The sequence below is a fragment of the Stegastes partitus genome, unplaced genomic scaffold, assembly GCF_000690725.1.
Source record: "Stegastes partitus isolate 25-593 unplaced genomic scaffold, Stegastes_partitus-1.0.2 Scaffold1103, whole genome shotgun sequence".
Classification (NCBI taxonomy): Eukaryota; Metazoa; Chordata; class Actinopteri; family Pomacentridae; genus Stegastes; species Stegastes partitus.
The window spans coordinates 202,142-223,800 of record NW_007578834.1 but is presented as its reverse complement, the minus strand read 5'-3'; the positions used below and the strand labels follow the sequence as shown (position 1 = coordinate 223,800).

Genomic DNA, 21,659 nt, shown 5'->3' with positions numbered 1-21,659 from the left:
AATTGGTGAGTCTGGTAAGAATAAGTTCATTGTTCAGTTGTTGAATACACTGCAGCAATTATTCCTCTTCGTCGCTTTGAAGACCAGATTTGAGGGATTTTGCGAGAAAGACTGAAAACACTGTTTCAGCTTATTTTTTAGGGCTTTTTCCACAGAAGACATTTTGATTTGAGACACCAGAAAGTTTTTAGTTAGAGATCCTTAATGCAGTAAACAACATGGCTGCTCCAGGTGGCTATTTTCTGCATTATATATAAAAAATACAACAGGTTGAAATAAACCAGAATTATCCTTTATGGCTTAATTCTGTTGTGATGAGCCGTGACAGTGAATCCAGCTGGTACATTTTCTACTGTGGCATGTTTAGTTTAGTTTATTTTATTTATCTTAAACTACATTTATATATATAAATACAGAATAAGCAATGCATATATAATACATAAGCATTATTGAGAATTCAAGTACAATACTCAATAAAAGAGAAAAAAAACAGAAAAGAACTGATATAAACATAATAATGCACATACACATGTATGTTAACATGTTGAAGTGTCTTCTGTGAAAAAGGCCAATTACACCGACCTGAGAGCTTATTGAAATGATGCCAGTTTACACACAAAGACATGCTTTTACTGGCTGCACTTTAGGAAGGAATGTCCAAAAGTTAAAATACAGAAACCATATTGTCATGATCATAAATTATTGCATTAACAATTGAAAAATATCCTGTGCATGGAGTGGTAGACTAAAGAACAATACTGATAATTAAATTGGATTTATGCTCCTCTATAAACCTAATGCAACAGTTGCAAACATTTTTATGCAGACCACAGACATGAGTTTTAACCTTCTGAGCTCAGAGCAGTTTCTGAGCGTTTTTTGCACCTGTCATATTTTTCACTCACTGTGGCTCCGTTTTTCACTGCAGCATGTAGTCCTGCACCTCCGTGGAAACAGTACAACCATGACTAGAAACAGAGAGAACTCAAACATGTCTTTTGTGCAATATTATATTTGCAAATCTAAAAAAAAAGAAGACAAAAACAAAAGTTGAATTTCTTTGATTATTTATTTTACAAAAATTGAAAAAATCTCCACAGGTGTTACCAATGCTGGAGAAAAATGGCGACACTACTTAATAAAGATATTTTGCTGCTTGCATTCTTTTACAAATTCTGCATTTTCCCCACCATTCTGCACACTTTAACTCTCTAAAGATGTTTCACTGAGCTAAATGTATCTTCCAACACCTTGCTCGCAATTTGTTCATCTATATGCCATTTTTTGAATCATTCTCTGTTAATTTTATCGATCCAGTGTGTGTGTGTGTGTTTTTTTTTAAAGAAACGTTGAATTAATTGATTTTGATTACATTTTTGAATTTTAAGCTTAGATTTGTTTAATTTTTACAGAATACAAGATTAGTTCAAGAACTGTAGAAAAGTTAAAAAAGTTAAAATTAAAAATCTGACAATTTTCTCTGTTTATGCAGTAATTTTATTTTATTTTGGTTTTCACAAATTTTGAAATATAGCATGCCTTTTCAATCTGCTGTAAGCTTTTGGGGTTTAGAGTGTTAAGGATATCCATTAAGCAGGTAATTTACAGCTGAAAAAAATAGTTTGTCAGTGCTCTTTGGTGGACAAACAAACTGTGACTCATACCTTTTTTTTTTTTAAGAAAGAAATTATCTAATTTCACCTGTAGTTACCTGTCCCCCCTACAAACATACCACTATTAGTATAAAATAAATAAGAGATTTCAGCATTTGACTTTCAATAAATTTGCAAAAATGTCTCAAACCATCCATTCACTTGGTCATGGTGGGTGATTACATGCGGTTTGATGACAAAAATAGCAGTTTCATCATATGAAATGAAAGCTACAATGCAGTAAAGTATGCAAAAGTGATCAGAATCCACTGTAACCAAACTATGATCTACCACAGTGGTGTCAAAACTAATTTGACTTGAGTTAAGGATGACTAATAAGCTAAACCCAGTGCTGATTATCCTTTCCCTGCAACTTAATATAATGCTTGTAATTTTCTTTGTTCTTTTAATTAAACTGTCCTCCTCTTGTTGTTGTTGTCAGGTTGGAGGCTCTAAGATGGGAGTCATTCGTTATATGGGAGAGACGGACTTCGCCAAGGGTGAGTGGTGCGGGGTCGAGCTGGACGAGCCTCTGGGGAAGAACGACGGCGCAGTCGCTGGTACAAGGTACACAAACACACACATAAACGCGCTTCCTATGCTTCAGACTCCCCCAAATTCCTTTACTTTTTCCCCTAAAAGGAAATCAAGCTGAGAGCTGCGGATCCATCTGCTCAGCTGTTTGTTCTTTCATCTGTTTGTCCATGAAATTACTCCGACCCAAGTCCTCGAGCCCGGAGCTGCTGGTCATGTCTTCCCCCTTCATATGTGTTTTTTGTTTTTGTTTGTTCAGATTCCCATTTGTTTTATTCCAGAGCATGATACTGTTGTGTGTAATGGGAAAAACTGTTCAAAATGGGTGAAATGTGGTTGCAGACATTTTGGAGCGCTGCTTTCATTTAGGGCCAAAGACACAGAAATGGGGAAAAAATAAAAGAGTTGCAAAAAGTAGCACAGAGCACTGACACAATTTTGTTAAACGGCATCCATTTATAGTTTATACCAGGACTGTTTGCATGGATGTGAAGCAGCCAGGAAGAAGAGGAAAGTAGGGATAGATGTAGGTATGGAAATAAAGTAAAAGTAAACACAACACATATTTAAATAATGTCCCAATCTTTAGTTAAAGGAATAAAACATCAACAAACAATGAAATAAAGAAACAACATGTTCATTAATCCCGTGTTAATCTTCCAGAAATTATAGTTTGATAAATATTTAGCGAAAATATTCCAAGAATAATTAGAAGTATTACTATTAGTGCAACATATAATTCTCTTTTTTACTGACTAATGAGCTGATTATGTTCCTAATTAACTGCGTAATTGTTTTGTTTGGGAAATGTTCCTTTCATATAAAACAAAGAAAAGCAGCAAATTCACACATTTTAGATGCAAATGTTTGTTGTTTTTTAGGAAATGATTGAAATGCTGATTTGATTTTCGGTTTATTTGCGAATTAATTTAGTCGTACGACTGGAAACTCACTAAAATATCATCTGTTACGATTCAGTATTAATATATGCTTCTGCACGTACAACATTGTGCATGTAACACCAACATAATCGCCATTAAAAGCTGCTTTTTCTTTGCTCCTTAATGCTGCAGCTGTAGTGGTTGCTTTTTGTTTCATGGTTTTATTGCTGATTTTACGGACTAACCATTTAATTAGTGGTGCAGAAAGAGCCGTGAGGCAAATTTTGCACCTGGTTTGAAACTCAGATGTTCCCAGATGGTTAAAGGAGATGAATATTTTCCACCAAAAGGCCTCCAGTCCGCACATAGAAACATAAATGGGAGTAGCTGATGAACTTATTCGCGTCCCAGATCGCTCACCTCTTGCTTCTTCCCACAGATACTTTCAGTGTCTTCCCAAGTTTGGCCTGTTCGCTCCGATCCACAAGGTGATCCGCATCGGCTTCCCGTCCACCAGCCCGGCCAAGGCCAAGAAGAGCAAGCGGGTGGCCATGGGGGTGTCCTCTCTGGCCCACAGCCCCAGCAGCTCCTCCATCAGTTCAGTCAGCTCGGTGGCCTCCTCTGTGGGTGGACGACCGAGCCGAGCTGGACTGGTAAGATGACTGCAGACCATGCTTGTCGTGTTGGGAAATATGCTCATTTACCATCTCGCAGGGAGTCAGATGAGGAGCTCGATGCCGCTCTCATGTCCGTACGCTTCATTTGAAGTCACAGTTTTTTTGTTTTGTCACCGTGAAGTTTCATAGTTTCGCATGCAACCTCCATAAAACTGCCACTTTACATATAGCTTAAATAAACAAGGTGAGAATAAGTGAACTTTAGAGATGCTAACAGGGAGATTTTGTCACCGTTAGATAGAGCAGAGGGTTGAACTATGAAGCGAGATTAGTGGGTTAGCGAGGTATGTTTCAGTGTCACCATGGTAACTGATGCTGCAGAGCTAACCTGCTCCAGAGGAAGTTATGTTCAGAGTTTCGTATTTAAATCGGCCTTTCGCAATTCTACTTTTCTGCTCACTTTATAGTCTGTAAACATTAAAGATTCTCAGCTAAGAGGACATGTTACATCTGCAAACCTGCACACCGTATACACTGCATTGCAATGGGAGTCGACATGCATTCAGTTGGTAATGCACCAAAATAGATCAGTTATTGGTATTTATAGCCGAAAATATTCAATCAGTAACATAAATTTCACTTTATTTAGGCTAAAAACTGAAGGGATTTCTTCATTTCCTTCATTGTGGGACGCTGCCAGACTGAAACATTTAGTATTATGTTCAAATGGAAGAAACTAAAGAGCTCTAATGTGTCAGATTAGAAACAAGCTGCTGCACTGAGAGGTAAAAATAAATATATTAACTTACACGATTAACATTTTTCTACCAGCATTCCTGTCGTGCATTATTTGCAGCAGCAGCGCTTTGTACCCTCATAAATCTTTACAGTCCTCATAGCTTTTCATCATTACAACCTGTCCTTCTTGACTGAAGTAGGCGGCACACGATTGGTTCTTATTTTGCAAATGATGCATCAAACACCCATTTTTATGTGAATGTGCAGTTGGAAGAAAAAAAATCGGAAAGTTGATTGAATTGTTTTCATTATTTGAAATTAGCACTTTGCAACATTTGCTTTTTTAAAAGACGTTATACAAAGAAAGTTAATTATTAGAGTTATTATTTATGCTAAGCTAAACTAACCAGCTGCTGTCTGGGAGATGTGAGACAGATCTCCTCATCTAACCGCTTGCAAGAGAAAGAATGAGCATATTTCCCCAAATTATTCCTTTAAAGAAAGTGAGTGAGTACAGTAAACTTTATAATCAGTGTTTTATCAAGTCAAAAAAAAGTAAAAAGAAAAAAGTTTGAACAGTCTAATTCTTATTAAATCACTTGCAGTGTCTAAAAATTGGTTATAATTCAGTTTCATTTTTCCCTCATGAAATATTCTGCCTACAAACTCAAACGAGGAGGTGATGAATCGGTTCCTTGTGGTGACACACTCCCTGATCTGCTGAGCAGTTAATCATTTGCTGCAGATCGAGGCTCTGATTCACTGACTTTGCATTTTGTGTGACAAACCTGCAACTGAAAGAAAAACTCAAACAGCTGGTTCCTACGTCCTGCAACAAACTGAAACGAACGAGACAGCGGAGGGTATCTCACATTGATTTTTTTTAAGCTGCTGGTTGCGAGCCAGGTCCTGGATGGAGAACACTCCCCCTTTACTTCCCTTAATTGTTGGCAGCGGCCAGAGTGGCTTCTCTGAGTTATCAGGCTGATCACGCTGCGCAAAACCGTCGGACGTACTGTCATTCCTGGAGATGCTCGGTGGGCCGCAGCTCATTTTGTTAAGTGCTGAGAAAGTATAATCTGTCTCTCATTTGCACGGCTGATTTGTAGGTACAGAGATGTACACGAGACACAATGAGTTAATTCACAGCATTTAAGGCTGTGAGAGTATTAATAGCATCAGCCAATGTATAAATGACTCACCTGCAGCAATACATAAAAGTGCTGCTTGCACAAAAGCAAGAATTCATTTCCTTTGTGACCTCTGCTAGTTGTGTATTTGACATTATGTTGAGAAAAGTCTCCTTTTTCATCTTTTTACTCGCTCTCTCATCATGCATGAAACAAAGAAACCGCAGAAAAACCCAAGCTTTAAAGCTTTTTTTTTTTAAATGCAGAAGTTGGCTTGTAACTGTTATTCTGTTTAAATAAAAGCCACTGAACTGAAGTGAACTTGTAGGTCTGTCAGGAATCCTTTCAAAGAGCAAACTCTAGTGGTCAAAGACAACATTACATTTCCACTTTAATGTTTGAGGGTTTTTGATCTTGCAGTTGCAGATGTTTCCCGAGTGATCGAATGTTCCCTGAGAGGACAGAAGAAAATGAAAGTTTAAAAGGCCGAGCCATGTGTGGTGTTTGAAAATGTGAACTTATGCAGCACGAAAAGATAGAAAATGACATAAAAAGTTAATAAATTTCAGGACTCAGAGAAGCCACTTGCTGCTTCGGATTTCTTTGTGTATCACTGCAACATGTCTTAATAATAAACTTTGATTTTAATAATGAAATAATCGATGTGTGATAACATCGTTGCAGCATGCGCAAAATAGTTTGGGGCTGATCTAAACTAAATCTGACTAATGGGAAAGCAATGTTGTGTCATGTTAAGATCACAGTCAGCTTTCCTTTCATGATCTTCAGAGAAAATACAGAAGGAACAGATCTGACGGAGACGTGGTGATTAACTTGTAATGAATTCTGTCTAATCCTGTCGTATTTCCGCCCTCCAAGCTGACGGAGACGTCGTCGCGTTACGCCCGTAAGATCTCGGGCACCACGGCTCTGCAGGAGGCCCTGAAGGAGAAGCAGCAGCACATCGAGCAGCTGCTGGCCGAGAGGGACCTGGAGAGAGCCGAGGTGGCCAAAGCCACGAGCCACATCTGTGAGGTGGAGAAGGAGCTGAGCGTCCTCAAGGCCCAGCATGTGCAGGTATGAAGAGGTGGTGGAAAAAGGCATGATCTGTGAAGGAGTAACAACTGAAAAGAAGCTGAGCCACAACACAAATTAATTAGGGATGCTCGATATATCAGTGACCATGTCGGTATTGGCCGATTTTAGAGTTTTTTCCCATATGTGTGATGTGAATAACACTGATTGTCTGAAGTAGTAGGACGTATGAGGTAGCAGGTGAAAAGTGAGTTGTTGAATTTTCTCAACATGAAGATCTAAATGACTTTGGAGGACTAAATTGTAATGGATAGACGAGTTGGTCAGAGCATCTCCAGAGCAGCAGGTCTTGTGGGAGGTTGTGGTTGTGGTTAGTACCGACCAAAAGTGGTCCAAAAAGAGCAGCTGATGAACTTAAAACAGCATATCGAGTCGCCCAAAATCTGATCCTTATGAGGAACTTCTAAGGCACAAATGAAGCTCTGGGAAACAACGTTATCTCTGTTATTTCAGTGAAACTAAACCAAATGTTCAGGCTTTCAAACTGTCCTTTATCAACATGTCGAACTCAGTCTTCTTGCAACCGCATGTAAATTTAATTTCAATATTTAACGACTCTTAATTGGCATTTGACAAGTCGAAAAAGCAGAAATGGTTGTTAAAATGTTGCAGATAGCTGACTGTTAAGTGCTTCAAACATAGATTCTGCTAGAATGTGGCTCATTACCTGGTAACACTGCAGTCATATAGAATTATATGTGAATATTTAGGTAGATGAAGTTACCTGTGGAGTTATTCCAGGCGGCACCGTTCCTTGATGTTCTCCTGGGCTTCAGTAGCAGCCGTCCCTGTTCCGGTTATTGTCAGCCATAGCCTGAAAAGACAAAAGACAACATGGACGTAACACATGGTGTTATACATGAAAGCAAAAAAGCAATAGGTATCCGTGACATTAAATCAAAATGTAGGGTAAGTTAGTATGAATAAGAGCAAAAGACTCCTGAAAACCCCAACTTTTTTTCTCAAATAGCAGCTCGGCATACATTTCTGTGTAGTGTTTTAGTCTACACAACTTTTTTTTTTGTCTTGTTTTTTGATCAAATTGTGAAAGTTTGCAGATCAACGAGTAAGAGTTACCTATAGTCTATACACAGGTAATTTAATTAGTCTCCAAAGCACTAAAGTGTGATGTTGCATGTCCTTGAGATCTTCTGAGTGATGGAAGCTTTTTGGAAGAAATCTTTTCCTCCCACGTTATGAGATGAGCAATTCACAACTTTGAGATGCAATAATAACAATTTTGAGAGCAAAACCGCTAAATTTCCTGCATTTTTAGCAGGCGTCTGTGGTTTGCCGTCACTGCAATGAGGGACCAAAATGTACAGAAACACCCAGATGACTCCAGTCTACCACTGCTGATAACATGATAGAAAGAAGTCAGAGCATACAGTGCATTGCATCTTGCTGTAAATGAGGCTGTGCAGCTGCAGAAGAGCCAGAATGTCCATGATGACCTCTGTCTGTTGCGGAAAACTCCTGTAACAGAACATGAGAGTCAAAACTGGACCATGGAGCAATGGAACAAGGTGGCCTGGTTTGATAAATCATGGTCTCTTTACCTGGAAAAGTGATGGCAGCAGGATGCACTATGGGAGGAAGGCCGACTACTGGGGTCCGTTTGATGCTCTGGGCAATGATCTGCTGGGAAACCTGGGCTGCTGCCTTCATGTAGCACCTACTCTTAGCATCGCTGCAGACCACATACACCTTTTCATGGTAGCAGTATTCTCTAAAGCTGCGTTTCACACTGCCGACATCCTTCAGGAATGGTTTGAGCAGCATGACAAAGAGCTCAAGGTGTTGATTTGGCCTTCAAAGATCTACATGCAATCGAGTTTCTGTTCACTGTGGTGGAACAACAAGCCTGATCCATAGAGGCGTCACTTCAAAACCTTCAGAACTTAAAGGATCTACTGCTAACATCTGATATCACAAGACACCTTCTGAGGTTTTGCAGTCCAGACTTCAAGTAATCAGAGCTTTTAGGAGATTAAAGACGGACCTACACTGTTTTAATCAGGTGGTTTTATTGCTGCGGGTCATCAGTTTTTGTCGTCATACACAAACATGTTTCCTCTTTCTGTCCACAGTATGTAACGGAGAACGAAAACACCCTCCAGCAAGTCAAAGCAATGCTGGCGAGCACACAGAAAGACAAACTGGAACTGGCCAATCAGCTTGAAGAAGAGAAAAGGTAACTCAGATTTCAGCTGCTCTCTGGAACCCAAATCAGAATTATTGTTTGGTTTCATGCTTCAAAACGACCACAGGTGTTCTCTTCTTGTTCCTGGTTGAAAACACAACCACGCTATCTTCATTTGAAATCAGGATTGGTTTTGAGTCATCCTGATAATTCTGAGCAACTCAGATTCTCTCTGGATGTTTGATGTAATGTCTTTACAGGAAAGTGGAGGACCTTCAGTTCAGAGTAGAAGAGGAATCCATCACCAAAGGAGACCTGGAGGTATGTATCAGCGTTTTCAATGCACGCATCAGTGCTAAAATGTACGTGCTTCATCATACTAATGGTTCAGTAGACAGTTTTTTCATTCTGTGTAACCCAGACAGCACGGTTTACATCCTGGAGATCAAGACAAAGAGATAACCGTTTGGAAAGATGGTTTGGATGCACAAAACTTAGCTTAATGCGAAACATTTTGCAGACAACATACGCATAAGCACGCATCTAAATATTATGTTTGACCCTCTGAACCTCTAAGCAGCTCCTTGGCTTTTTTTTTAACTCAATATAAGCAAGATTTTTATGCAATATAAAGTCTATGGAAACAAAACAACCATGACTACAAGTAGAGAGAACTCAAAAATGCTTCAATTATTTATTTTGCAAGAATATTTATTTTGATAAAAACCCAAAATCAACATTTACAGCATTTTTCCAAGCGCCCACAGGTGTTCCCAATATTGGAACAAACTAGAACTGTTTTATGACTTGGATTTGTATTTCCATATTTGTCTCCTCTCTATTTGGTGTGACCACAGCCTGCAGTTCAACCAAAGAGTCCCTGAATTTTTGCCAGATGATTTTTGGTTGCAACCAAATCACTAATGGCTTCATGTTTGTGCATAAAATTGCAGAATTTTTTGTTATTTACAGAATCATAATAGTGTAAATGTTTTATTTTAGGCATTTTTTTAAATAAGAAATGTTTTTTAAGCTTAGGTTGGGTTAACTCTCCTGATGTCACAGAGTGACAAGGACTATTAAAACATTTAAAATCCAACGATTTTCTCATGTTTTTACACGGTGTCACTGATAAAATTTGGGCGATTTATGCATTTACTTTTTTTTAAAACATGCCTTTCAGTGCCAGTGGCTTGTTTTAGGGTTCAGACGGTTAATAAATACTTTAAAGACGTTGAATGACAGGAGTTCACATCAATTCAGTTTCTTGCTTTAACAGAATCTGGACTTGACCTTGAACATCTCACTGACTGTGTTTACTGCTGTCCTCGACTGTACACGTGTTTTATGAGCACAGAGTGCTGCTTTGGTTATAGCATATAAAGTCAAACAAAACTCGAGGATTTAAACACCACAGATGAATTTTGGACTTTATTGATGCTGTGTACCTAAAATCTGATAAAGTACACGATCTGTCCTTGCTCCCATTTGTCCCTCAAGACTAATTAAAAACAAAAAAAAGTACTACAACCTATAATCCGGCATAAAGATCCAACAGTGCATGGAAGCCATGTTTACACAGGAAAATGGAAAGTAGGCCATCACTGCTAATAGACTAAGACGTGCTCAAAGTGCAATTAAAAGGTTTTCTACTCTGATAGGAAAGGTAAACTCTGAAGGCCACTTTGTCACAGTTCACGCCACTTTAAAGAGAAGTCGGTCATTAGTCTGTATTTTCTTACTGTCGACAAATCCGATGAAAAGTCCAAAGCCAACAGCGTGTTCGTCATCTCTTAATGCTTTCTGACTCCGTTCTCGGTCTGCAGCTCTGAGTCCATTTGTTTCTACTGAAGATGTAAATCTTTGAAAACACTTCACGGTTACAGTTTTATTTTTACGAGAGGCTCGGTAATTACCTGAAAGAGTTGCGCTGCTGTTTTCTGTAAGCGCTACTTAAACAGGAGGAAATTATGCATTAGTTGGGATTATTTTCAGCAGCGGATTAATACGTGATTATTTGCTGCTGTAGTGAGTATTTACAGTCAGAATAGACTTTAGGCCCCATGTTTATGTTAATGAATGTCATCCAGTGCGAAGCATGATGCGCTGATGGCTTTTAGAGCATTGTGGACAACAATGGAGCTCTATGGATAAGAGGAAAAGAGACATATCAGGCTTTTGATACTCTTGTTTCTATTAGACCCCAACTGATGCTGGATTTTTGGTTCCGATATTGATTTTTAAAAATTAAAAAATTCTGATATTGAGAAACCTTCTTTATATATTGTTTTATATATATATATATCTTAGGGATGCAAGGTGGTGTAGTTGGTTAGCACTGTTGCCTCGCAGCAAGAAGGTCACCGGTTTGCGTCCCGATGGTTTCTACGTGGAGTTTGCATGTTCTCCCCGTGCAATGTGGGTTTTCTCCAGGTTCTCCAGCTTCTTCCTACACAGTCCAAAAACATGTTGAGGTTAATTGGTGATTCTAAATTGTCCGTAGGTGTGAGTGTGAGTGTGCTTGGTTGTCTGTCTCTAAGTGTAGCCCTGCAATAGACTGGTTACCTGTCCAGGGTGTCCCCTGCCTTCACCCTAAGTCAACTGGCATAGACTCCAGCCCCCCCGTGACCCTAGTGAGGATTAAGCGGTGTATAGATAATGGATGGATGGATTTTAAAAACTCTTTAGTAGCTTACAATGAAGACACCGCTTGACTCTGCAACATTGTCTGCTCTGCTACATGTGCTGCTGAGAGTATTGTAAACAATGGAGTCTGGGCTCAGACAACAATTATATGATGACACGATTTCTAATTCATGTCAAGCACCTTTTTTGGCGTTATGTTTTATACAAAAATACTTTTCAGATTGGACAACTTATACACAGATACAAACAATAAACAATGTATGACAGGCTAATATCATCCGATAAATCTGCCAGCCAACATACTGGTTGGATTCTAGTTTATACAGTGTTTGTCTTCATGTTTTTATGGGATTTGTTGACAATAAGAACAAAAATAATTGTCATCTGTCATCTGTGAGAAACCGTGAGTACGCAATTTCTAAATGCACTGTACTTTTAGCTCAAAATATTCAATAAAACGTAATAAAAATGTAAATTATTTTTAAAAACAGTTCACAGAAGTTGAATAAAGTGCATGTCCAGTCCCAAAATTTGTAACTGTCCACACTGCAAGCGCGCTGACTACATATGCACCAGGAAAAGAAAAGCTTCTCATAAGGAACGACTGTAGGAGGAGATTGTTGGTCCTCCACACCTTTCTAATTCATCAATAGAAGAGCTATATTCAAAGTAGTAGCTGTCGGACGCAGTGGGAAGTTCTAAAATCTCCAGATATCCTGTGCAACATCAGTTCATGTGCTCGACGCACCTCCCGATAAAACACCGACACAGAACTACAGTCTGATCTGTAACCGAAGTCACAGCCTGCCAGCCAGAATCATCCACTGAGCATCTGCTGCCCGACTGTGTTTGAGATGTGGGGCTTTCAGAGTCTTCGTCCGCCTTTGCTCAAGGATTTCACAAAGCAATAATTGGTCCTAAGCCCTCTTCAGGGAAAACTTCAGTGCTCACCAGTCATGTACCAGTGACCACAAAGTTCTCCGTAACTGCAGAATGCACTTTCTCTGAAAATGCAGTCTAACCTCAGATCTTCTCCTTAAATCTCCCTATCATGTGATCAGCTCAGTTCTCTCACGGTGCTGCCGTCTGCTGAGCTGCCCTTTGATCATCTGTTGTCAGTTGTTTTGATCCCTATCATTCCTCTTTGATCTTTATAGCTCTCTTTCCCTTTCAGCCTCCTTTTTCCCCCCTTTTCTCTGTCTTTCTCTTTTGTCTCTTTCTGTAGACTCAGACGAAATTGGAACATGCCCATATTCGTCAGCTTGAGCAGAGCCTGCTCCTCGAAAAGTCGAGAGCAGAGGAGCTCCAGAAAGAATTAGAGAAGCGGAGGGTAAAAAAAAAAAAAATGCAGAAAAAAAAACCCAAGAGCTAAACCCTTTGCCTGTGGCCACTGTCCTGTGTGGTTCTGTTTGCTGCTTTGTTGATTATGGCTTAACTCCCGAGCTGCACAGGTCAAAGTCATGCTCCGTCTGTCTGCGCTGTCCAAATTTACATCAAAACTAGAGGCATGCAAATAAGAATTATTTAAAGCCAACACTGGTCGGCCCGAAGTTCAATTTGGGTGTGTTTTTTTTTTTTTTTTAAATCTTGACCTCATTCTCTGGGACACAAACAGAACAGAGAACATGTACAAACAGGTACAGGTGTGAGCTTTTTATGCACAACAACAGATAATACAAGCATAATGCATAACGGCATTTAACCCTCTGAACCCCAAACAGTTTATGGGTGTTTCTTTATTTGCTCCTGTCATGTTTTTACTCACTTTGGGCTCATTTTTCACTGTAAAATATGTGAAATAAAGTTATTTTGATGAAACACCCTGATCTTAAACTTAGAATATGTTAGGTTTCCCAATAGAATGTCATGTTATAGATACGTAGTTCAAGGACGGTTGGAAAGTTGAACATTTGACGATTCGTTCTGTTTTTGCAGTTTCTGTAGATGATGTTTTTTGGGGTTTCTTTTTCTTTTTTTTTAATGAATGCGCTTTTGGGTTTTGAGTTTCAGAGGGTTAACCTGCGTAACTCTTTTCTCCACAGTTATATAAACACAATGACACAGTGTGGTAGATTTCACATAGAAAGCAATAGTTGCAACATTTGAGGAAATTTTTTTTTTGAGCATCAAGAAGCATTTTGCTAGTGCCAGAAAAGTTGGTTGAGCGCCTCATGTAAACGTGTCTGTTTTTTTTTTGACATTTTGGTCTGAGAAATGTGTCTGCAGCTACGTAGCCAGTATTGAGGCTTTAAATCCTGCAGTTTAAAGCACAAAACTGGTGTTTTCTGTCAACTTATCCCGTGAAAAGACCAAAACCAACAAAACTTTGTGAAGCTTCCCTGCCCTGCATGAAGCACTGAGCCTCGGGCACTTTGGTTTCTACTGAACGCATGAATCTTTAAAAAACAGCTCACATACATAGTGAAAAGGTTAAATATAGAGAGCTGGGCACTGTAGTTTTTATCAGCTCTTGTTCTAATGGGTGTAAATAGTGCATTTGTGGGGGCCTAATATTTTTTAGCTCATTCGATGTGAGCATTTAGGGCAAAGGAACAAAACTACAGTGCACATGTTCATTGTAAGGAGGTAATTTTGTTGTTTTGATAATTTAGTGGTCTTTTTATGGGGTTTGTTGACAAAAATTGAAATACGGAATATCACCAGTGCTAATCTTTAAAACTTGTATTTAAAACTAGCATGCTCAGGCCACAGATTTAGGGAAAGTGATCCACGTCTAAAGGGCTTCTTTCCTTACCGGCCTGGTAGTTTTTCAGTAATTTTGCCTACAGATGGACAAATAAAACAAGTATGTGTTAGAAATCACACCTCAAATCCCCAAGTTTCTATTTATAGTTGATTTTTTTTTAGTTTTCTTTGCATGAAAGTAGAAACAGAAAGCTCCAAATCACATTAACATACTGACTTTATCTGCTCCTTCCTCCTTTATTCCTTCCCTTCTGATGGGAAACACGATGTCTCAGCCGCTTCAGCTTTTATCCGTCTTCTGTTGCAGTTGCTTCCGTCAATTTTATTTTAAATGGTGATTTCCCCTTTTTAATTTAAAGCCTGGCTTCCGGATACATCTCCCGCCGCACTTTAGGATGCCAGGACCTATCACTGGAAATAACACCCTCGCACTTTAGCTCCCGAGGATGAATCTCCCCGAGCTCCACGCTCACTTTTCGGCAGTTATGTAATCAGTAACGCATGAGAAGTTGGTAAATTCTTAATGAGATTCATCACTGATTCTTAGATAAATGTTTCAAGACAAATCATAGTGGTAATGCCTGTTTTAGCGTAGCACAGCGAAGGACGTCCTTTACACCACTTTGACATGCGGCGCTGCACTTCAGAGAAAAGCCTCTTCAATAATAGACCGTGGTATCACAAATCAAACCGTGCAAGATTGTGCCTTCAATTTTCAGGCATCAAAGATAACAAAACACTTTGAAAACACTGGCTTCCTATATGCAGTAAGGTCTCCTTCTGCCAACAGGGAAGATGCACTCATGATGCAGTGTCCTTGAGGTTGGGTAAGAGAACCAAGGTGAAAAAAAAGATTTGATCTTGTTTTGGCTTTGATCCGCTGCTGAGCTATCTCAATTCTTGACTTCAAATTGACTTCAGATGCTGTCAAGGACATTAACCTCGCCTAGACTCTTTCCACTCCTTTACTCCTGTGTGTTGTGCCGTAATCTGAATGCTATTCAGGCAGCATCTCTGATATGAATCAACCAGTAACTCTGAGGTCTGGTCGACTGTTTTCCCAGATGGTTGAAATTAACATCTGTGCAGCAGGTCTTTCTTCTTAATCTCCTTTCGACTTTGATTGGACACCAGTGTGTGTGTGTGTGTGTGGAGGATGTTTGCAGTTGTGTGTGTGTGCGCGCTGTCGCCATGTGGAGGTTTGTCGTCGGCTTTATTATATTTGCTTGGCTGCTTCTAGATGGTCAGAGAATGGCTGCGCTCTCCTCTCATCTTCCACTTCTTTGCACAAACAGCGAGCTGCACAAATATTTGGACAGCGACACGTTGATCCCTTGGCTCCTTAGTTTAATTGTTTTGGATGGGAATGATACAATGACTTTAACAATTTAAAACTTTGAACCTCAAGCAGTTCATGTCACATTTTTACTCACTGTGGGCTCATTTTTCACTGCAATATAAAAGTCCTGCACCTGTATGGAAACAGCACAGTTATGACTAGAAGTAGAGAGAACTCAAATGTCTTAGTGCAGCATGACACAGTTATAATGCCATAAATCTTAAAAAAGAAAAAAATAAAGTTAAATTTCTTTGATTACTTATTTTAGAAAAATTGAAAAACCTTGGATCAACTTGAATAACATTTTTCCAAGTGTCCACAGGTGTTACCAATACTTGGAATAACAATAATAACTCTACCTAATGTAGACATTTTACTACTTATATTTTGTTTCCTATCTGGTCTTTGTAAACACAGCCTGCAGTTTAGCATAGTTCAGCTAAAAATCCCTTAATTTTTCTCTTCTGACTCTTGATCACAGCAGTCACTAATCATTTTTTGTTTTTTTAAAGAATCTAATTACTTCAAATGGTTTATTTTTGGCGATTTTTTAATATTTGACATGTAGAATAAAGCGATTTTGAAGAACATATCATAGTTTTAAGGTTATATTTGGTTAATTTTCCCAAGCAAACAGCAGGAGTGTCAGAAAGGTAAAAACCCAACAATGCTTTATGTTTTTGCATTTTCTTGCTGTGATAAATGTTGTAATTTTGACCTTTTTTTAAAAGACAATATGGCTTTAAAACCCACCGATGTTTTTTTTTTTTTAAGGTTCACAGGGTTAAGTGCAGCCTTTGAAATTAAATATGAGGGCAGCAGGTGCAAATAATGAGTATAATGGTTTGTTTGGGCTTTGATCCTCTGCGAGCTACATACCCCTGGTGGTGCCAGTAATTTGGTGGCACTCCTCAGAAATAATGAGCAACGGCAGCTATGGCCTGCTAGAAAGAGGGATAGTAGAAACCATCAGCAAGACTTGAAAAGAGTCATTTAGAAGCTGTGTTAATATTTTTACAGCAGACAAACCCACATAGAAAAATCACCTGACTCTGTTGGTCCATTTCGCTGCTGTTTTGACTTTCCAACCTGCAAGCTCAGTCCTGTATTTACAAAACAATTTACAGAAAAGATGGATGTAGCTGCTGTGATGTCACCAACTGTTTCGTAATTATGGTTTTTGCCATGACTAGTGAGGGGTAGATCTGACTAGAACTTAAAGACACTCAAACATATGCTGTTTTATCTTCTATTTTACTCTAAATGGGACCATAATTAAACTAAGTTTATATCCTTTTATGTTGAAGGAGATTTGAAACTAGTGATTAAAGCCAAAAATTCATTTGGAAAAAGTGTCCTAAGGTAACAAATCCAATGAAAAATAGCATAATTATTTTGTAAACTTGTATTTAATCAGACTTAGTTGTTCAACCAGAGGAGTCGCCCTCTGCTGGCTGTTTGAAAGAATGTATATTTAAGGAACTATGACATTAACTTCCCTTTTCAGCCCCGGTGGGTACATCCAACTTTTATGCAGTCAATGGTCCTAATTAGCTTAATTTTCAGAAGAATCTCTTTTCAGAGAAGGCAAAACTAATAACTAGTTGGTGAACTATGTGGAGTTTTTAGCAATTGAAGAGCTGAATATTTCCTTCAGGAGTTGGTTTTTAGACCAAACAGAATTAAAACGGGGTTCAATATCGGGCTGACATTCATTATTAAACGACTCTTCCGCTGCTCCCATGTAGCGCAAAAATATATTGATGCAAACTTTTCAAAAATATTTTCACAGGTTGTCGTTTTATTTCCACAGGACCCATAGGTCTTGCTTTGATTTTTCACTGTTGATCAGATATTAATGAATGTCGGCGTCACTTCAGTTACATTTATGTTGCAAGAGTGCAAAGTTTCTTTATACAGCTGGTAGAAAAAGAATACCAGAAACAGTTTCACAGCATGTGTTTCATCTCATTTATTCTCAGGTTATGGACAGTATATACTAGTCTATAGTGTTATTCATGAAGCCTCAGATTAGTAGAGAGACAAGTTTAGTTCTACAGACCTGCAAAGTCACACAACAAATTCAAAAATCAGAGTTTGAAACTTGATAGCAAGATATTAGATATTTATTCTTTTGAGAAAAAATGTTAATTTGAATTCTTCGTTGCAGTCAGATGATACGACGGATAGTATAAATCTCGAGCTAGGAGGTGGTTAGCTTAGCTTAGCATAAAGAATGGAAACAGGGTTGTAAGGCTAATCCGGCTCTGGCTAAACTTAAATCTGCAATATCTGATATTTTATCTTTATCAGCTTCTAAACAAAATGGGCTCTCAGTCATAGGTAGATGCGCTCTTGTGTTTACCAGGTAGTAAATCAGTTGGTAAATCTAACAGTAAATGTGCAGGGAAGTTCCAAAAAGAAACTCCACAGAGGAGGTGAGGAACTACAGTGTCGGGTGAAAATATCCTAAATTTAAGCTTAGATTTGGGTCATTTTCCTGATTGAACTAAATATCACAGATGAGCAGTTCAAGGACGGTTGAAAAGTTGAATGTCCCACAATTTTGGGTTCTTAAAATACACTTCATTTTCAAAAACTGGAAATGCTAAAAATGTATTTGCAGTTAATGTGTTAAGAATAATAAAAAATAATATTTTTTGGAGTCATTGTATCATCTCATATGTAAGACAAACATCAGGGAACCAAACTGTTAAACAATCTGTTGCTGTCCACATACTGTATGTATTTATTTGTACTCTATATTCACTGGAATGCCCTTGACTGTCTGAAGTCTTTGCAAAGCACCTTTAGGAGTTTGTGGTAGATTTCCTTCTTTTCCTGAGGCCTGATTTCTGCTCTTAGTGTCACCTTACATTGGAATGACGTCATTCTGTTCCAAGGTTTTCCACCTGTTGCAGTAAAAAAAGTCATTCCTCTGAAAGGCTGACAGCTTTCTGCTCTGGCAGCAGTTAAGAAAACCCTTCAAAAGCACTGATGGATGTTGTCTCCTTCCTCGTCAGCAAACCACAGTGGAGGAGCAGAGTCGTATCGTGCAGCTGGAGGAGGAGCTGTCCCTCCGGAGAGCAGAGATCGAGGACCTCCAGGCTCAGCTCAGAGGGGCCGACACGAGCTCGCAGAAAGCCAGCGATGGCGAGGCGGCTCCGGGTACCGACGCCCAGCCAGAGACCCTCCTCCTCCGAGAGCAGCTGCTGTCGGTCGGCCGCGAACACCACAAGGAGAGCAGCGAGCTCAAAGAGAAGTACGAGGCCGAGCTGGCGGCCGGCCGGCAGGAGGTTGACTCGCTGAAGGCCGTCGTGGAGAAACAGAACCTGGAGATCAGCGAGATGAAGCAGAAAGTCCAACAGGCCAACAAGGAAAACGTGGAAATGATGGACACCTGGAAGGTATTCTGCTCTGTGAAAAAGTCTGTTTGCTAATGTGACAGTTTTCATGTGTTGCCCCACAAAGTGTTGGACTGGAAAACCAAAAGCACATTCCATCTGAAATCACCAAATTTTGTAAAACAATTGTGCTCAACCTTCTTCTGAGAGATTTAAAGCATAAAATATGGATATTTATGAAGGTATTTGGGAATTTTAGCTTAATATAGCCAACACCTTCCAATTTATTTTATTTTTATTTTTTCAAATTTCCCGTAGATCCAATTTCAGTGCATTTTTTCTCACATTAAAATTTGAGGTTATGTTTGAATGACAACATCTCAGAAAAGATTCACGATAAAAACCTGAAATTTTCACTGTTTTTTCTCATCATGTCATTGAATGAGAATCTGTAATATTACACAAGTAGCTCAAATCTCTGATTATAGGTGAGCTGAAATTTGAAAAGAACAAACTGATGCTGTCATGACAAGTCCCATCCAAAAAAAAAAATAAATAAATAACAATGCAGAAGTCAACAAGTGATATTTTCTGAACCATATGTAGTTAGATGTTACAATAATACAAGGCTAAACATATAGAATACTTTTGAATATAAAATAATTGGTCACAAAAGTGAAAAAAAGTTACTTCTACAACTGATTGAGCAGGTATGATAAATTATAAAATAACAACTAAAAAAAAATACTAGAGTTTGGGAGTTTCAAAATGGTTCTTAAAATATAATCCATTTTATTGGTCTTATTTTTTCTAATATGGGCATATTTTTTTTATTTCGGACCCCACTTTGTAGGCATAAAGCTTGAACACTTTCTTCAGTTTCTTTAGGAATTATCACTGCATTAGGTCATTAAGATGACATTAACATCATAAAAGCAAAAGCATGATGGGGAATAGCTGAAAATTTCAAGTTTCTATCTCTAATAGTTCCTCAGATATTGTGGTTTAAAACATGGCCTCAATTTTAAATGTGCAACAAAATGTGCTTCAAGTGGATAAACTGTTCATTTTTAAAAAATTACAAGGTGTTTGATATATTACGGTAAGATTTTACAGATACCATTTTAAATATCCACAGTTTACAATAAGAAAAAGTTTCAACATAGCAGAGATGGCTGAGCAGAAGGCCGCTTATTGTTGGAGATGGAATAACCCACTGGCACGGTATAGTGAGTACAACAAGAATGTTGGATTTTATATGTCTTCTCACTTTTTTCTTCAGGTTAAATTTGACACTTTAGTGAGCGACCACCAGCGGTCCTTGGAGGAGCTGAAGGCGTCTCTTAGTGGCGATCACACTGCTCCAGGAGGCCAAGAGCAGGACGCCCAGGAGCTGAGAGCCTCTCTGGAGAGCCTGAAGATGGAGCACCAGCTGGAGGTGGAGAACCTGAAAGCCAAGCACAAGATCGAAGCGGCCATTCTGAGCAAGGAGCGCGAGGACCTCAGCTCTCGTCTCCAGGAGGCCAAAGACCAGCTGGCTGAGGGCAGCCAGGCGTGGAGGGCCGAGGCAGAGGCCCGGAGCGGGAAGCAGGCGCTGGAAGAGGCGGCTGATAAGCTGCACAAGGCGGAGCAGAGGCTGTTGGAGATGGAGAAGCTTCAGGCGGAGCAGGATGAGAGCAGGGAGGAGCTGAGGGAGAGGCTAGAGCTGTCAGAGAAGAAGATGAGCGACTACGAGGCGCTGCAGAAAGCTCAGGCTGAGAGCCAGGAGGAGATTCAGAAGCTGGAGGAGAAGCTGAGGGTGACAGCGAACCAGCTGCAGGCCATCCAGGCCGACCGCTACACGTCCCACGATGCAAACGTGAGTCGGGAGAAGATAGAAAACCTGCAGGAGTTTAATATGCATTTGATGTCATTGCTTTAACTGACTCAACTCTTTGTCCTGTTTCAGGTGATAGAAGATAACGAACTTTCAGATGAGAAGATGAAGCTGAAACAGAACATTGAAGGTATCCAAGTTCATTTATTTGAATAATTTCATAAAAACAAATCAGTGTCTCTGTTTTAGTTGTATAATCTTCAGCTAGGCACTGATTTTACATTAGTTCATTAGTACATAAATCATAAAATCCATTTATGTGTTACTAGAGAACTACAGAGAAATCTCCGATTATGTGCATTTTTTTTTTTTCAATCTGCGAGCCGTTTAAAGGGATTGTTTAACATTTTGGGAAATATGCTTACTCACTTTGTGGTGGAGAATTAGATGAGAAAATCAATGGCACTTTATCCTTTAAATGTAAAGGCTGCAGTGTTATTGCAGTATATGCAGTATAACTCTCTAAATGTCGTCTCTCACCACTGATTTATTTCCAGTCTTAGTCGCTGTAATTTGTTGGCTTCCCTTGAAGCAGAAACACTCGCTTGCTTTCTAGCACGATTACATCTTTGTTAAATGTACAACGATCGGCCACAACATTAAAACCACTGACAGGTGAAGTGAATGACATCGATTATCTCGTTACAATGGAACTTGTCAGGGAGAGAGATAAATGAGGCAGAAACTGAATGGTTGATATATTTGAAGCAGGAAAAATGGGATAGAAGAGACTTTGACAAGGACTTAATTTTGATGAGTAGATTGTCCAGTCAAGCGTCTACAGGGGGCGTGTTAGAACTGGACCATGGAGCAATGAAGGAAGGTGTTAAATCGCCTTTTCATGTTTTAAATTAAGTCATATGTATTGTTTGATAGGTGATAGCAGGATACACTGTGCAAAGAAGGCAATGTTCTGCAACGTCCTGCTGGGAAACCTTTGGTCCTGCGTTCACGTGGA

General features: G+C 39.2%; 1 protein-coding gene across 3 annotated transcripts in view; it reads left to right on the top strand.

The window, feature by feature from the left end:
* The window catches only part of clip2 (CAP-GLY domain containing linker protein 2), a 58,807-nt gene that overhangs the window by 22,826 nt on the left and 14,322 nt on the right, over positions 1 to 21,659 (top strand). Inside the window, exons 4-12 of one of the 3 annotated variants that reach the window (XM_008296144.1) lie at positions 2,095 to 2,219; positions 3,507 to 3,720; positions 6,432 to 6,629; positions 8,738 to 8,841; positions 9,051 to 9,111; positions 14,933 to 14,983; positions 18,505 to 18,888; positions 20,108 to 20,683; positions 20,774 to 20,831. In XM_008296144.1, the coding sequence (XP_008294366.1) occupies positions 2,095 to 2,219; positions 3,507 to 3,720; positions 6,432 to 6,629; positions 8,738 to 8,841; positions 9,051 to 9,111; positions 14,933 to 14,983; positions 18,505 to 18,888; positions 20,108 to 20,683; positions 20,774 to 20,831 (1,771 nt within the window). Of the gene's footprint in view, positions 1 to 2,094; positions 2,220 to 3,506; positions 3,721 to 6,431; positions 6,630 to 8,737; positions 8,842 to 9,050; positions 9,112 to 12,661; positions 12,767 to 14,932; positions 14,984 to 18,504; positions 18,889 to 20,107; positions 20,684 to 20,773; positions 20,832 to 21,659 lie in introns of all 3 variants that reach the window. The other 2 variants (XM_008296146.1, XM_008296145.1) reach the window with 2 other exon arrangements.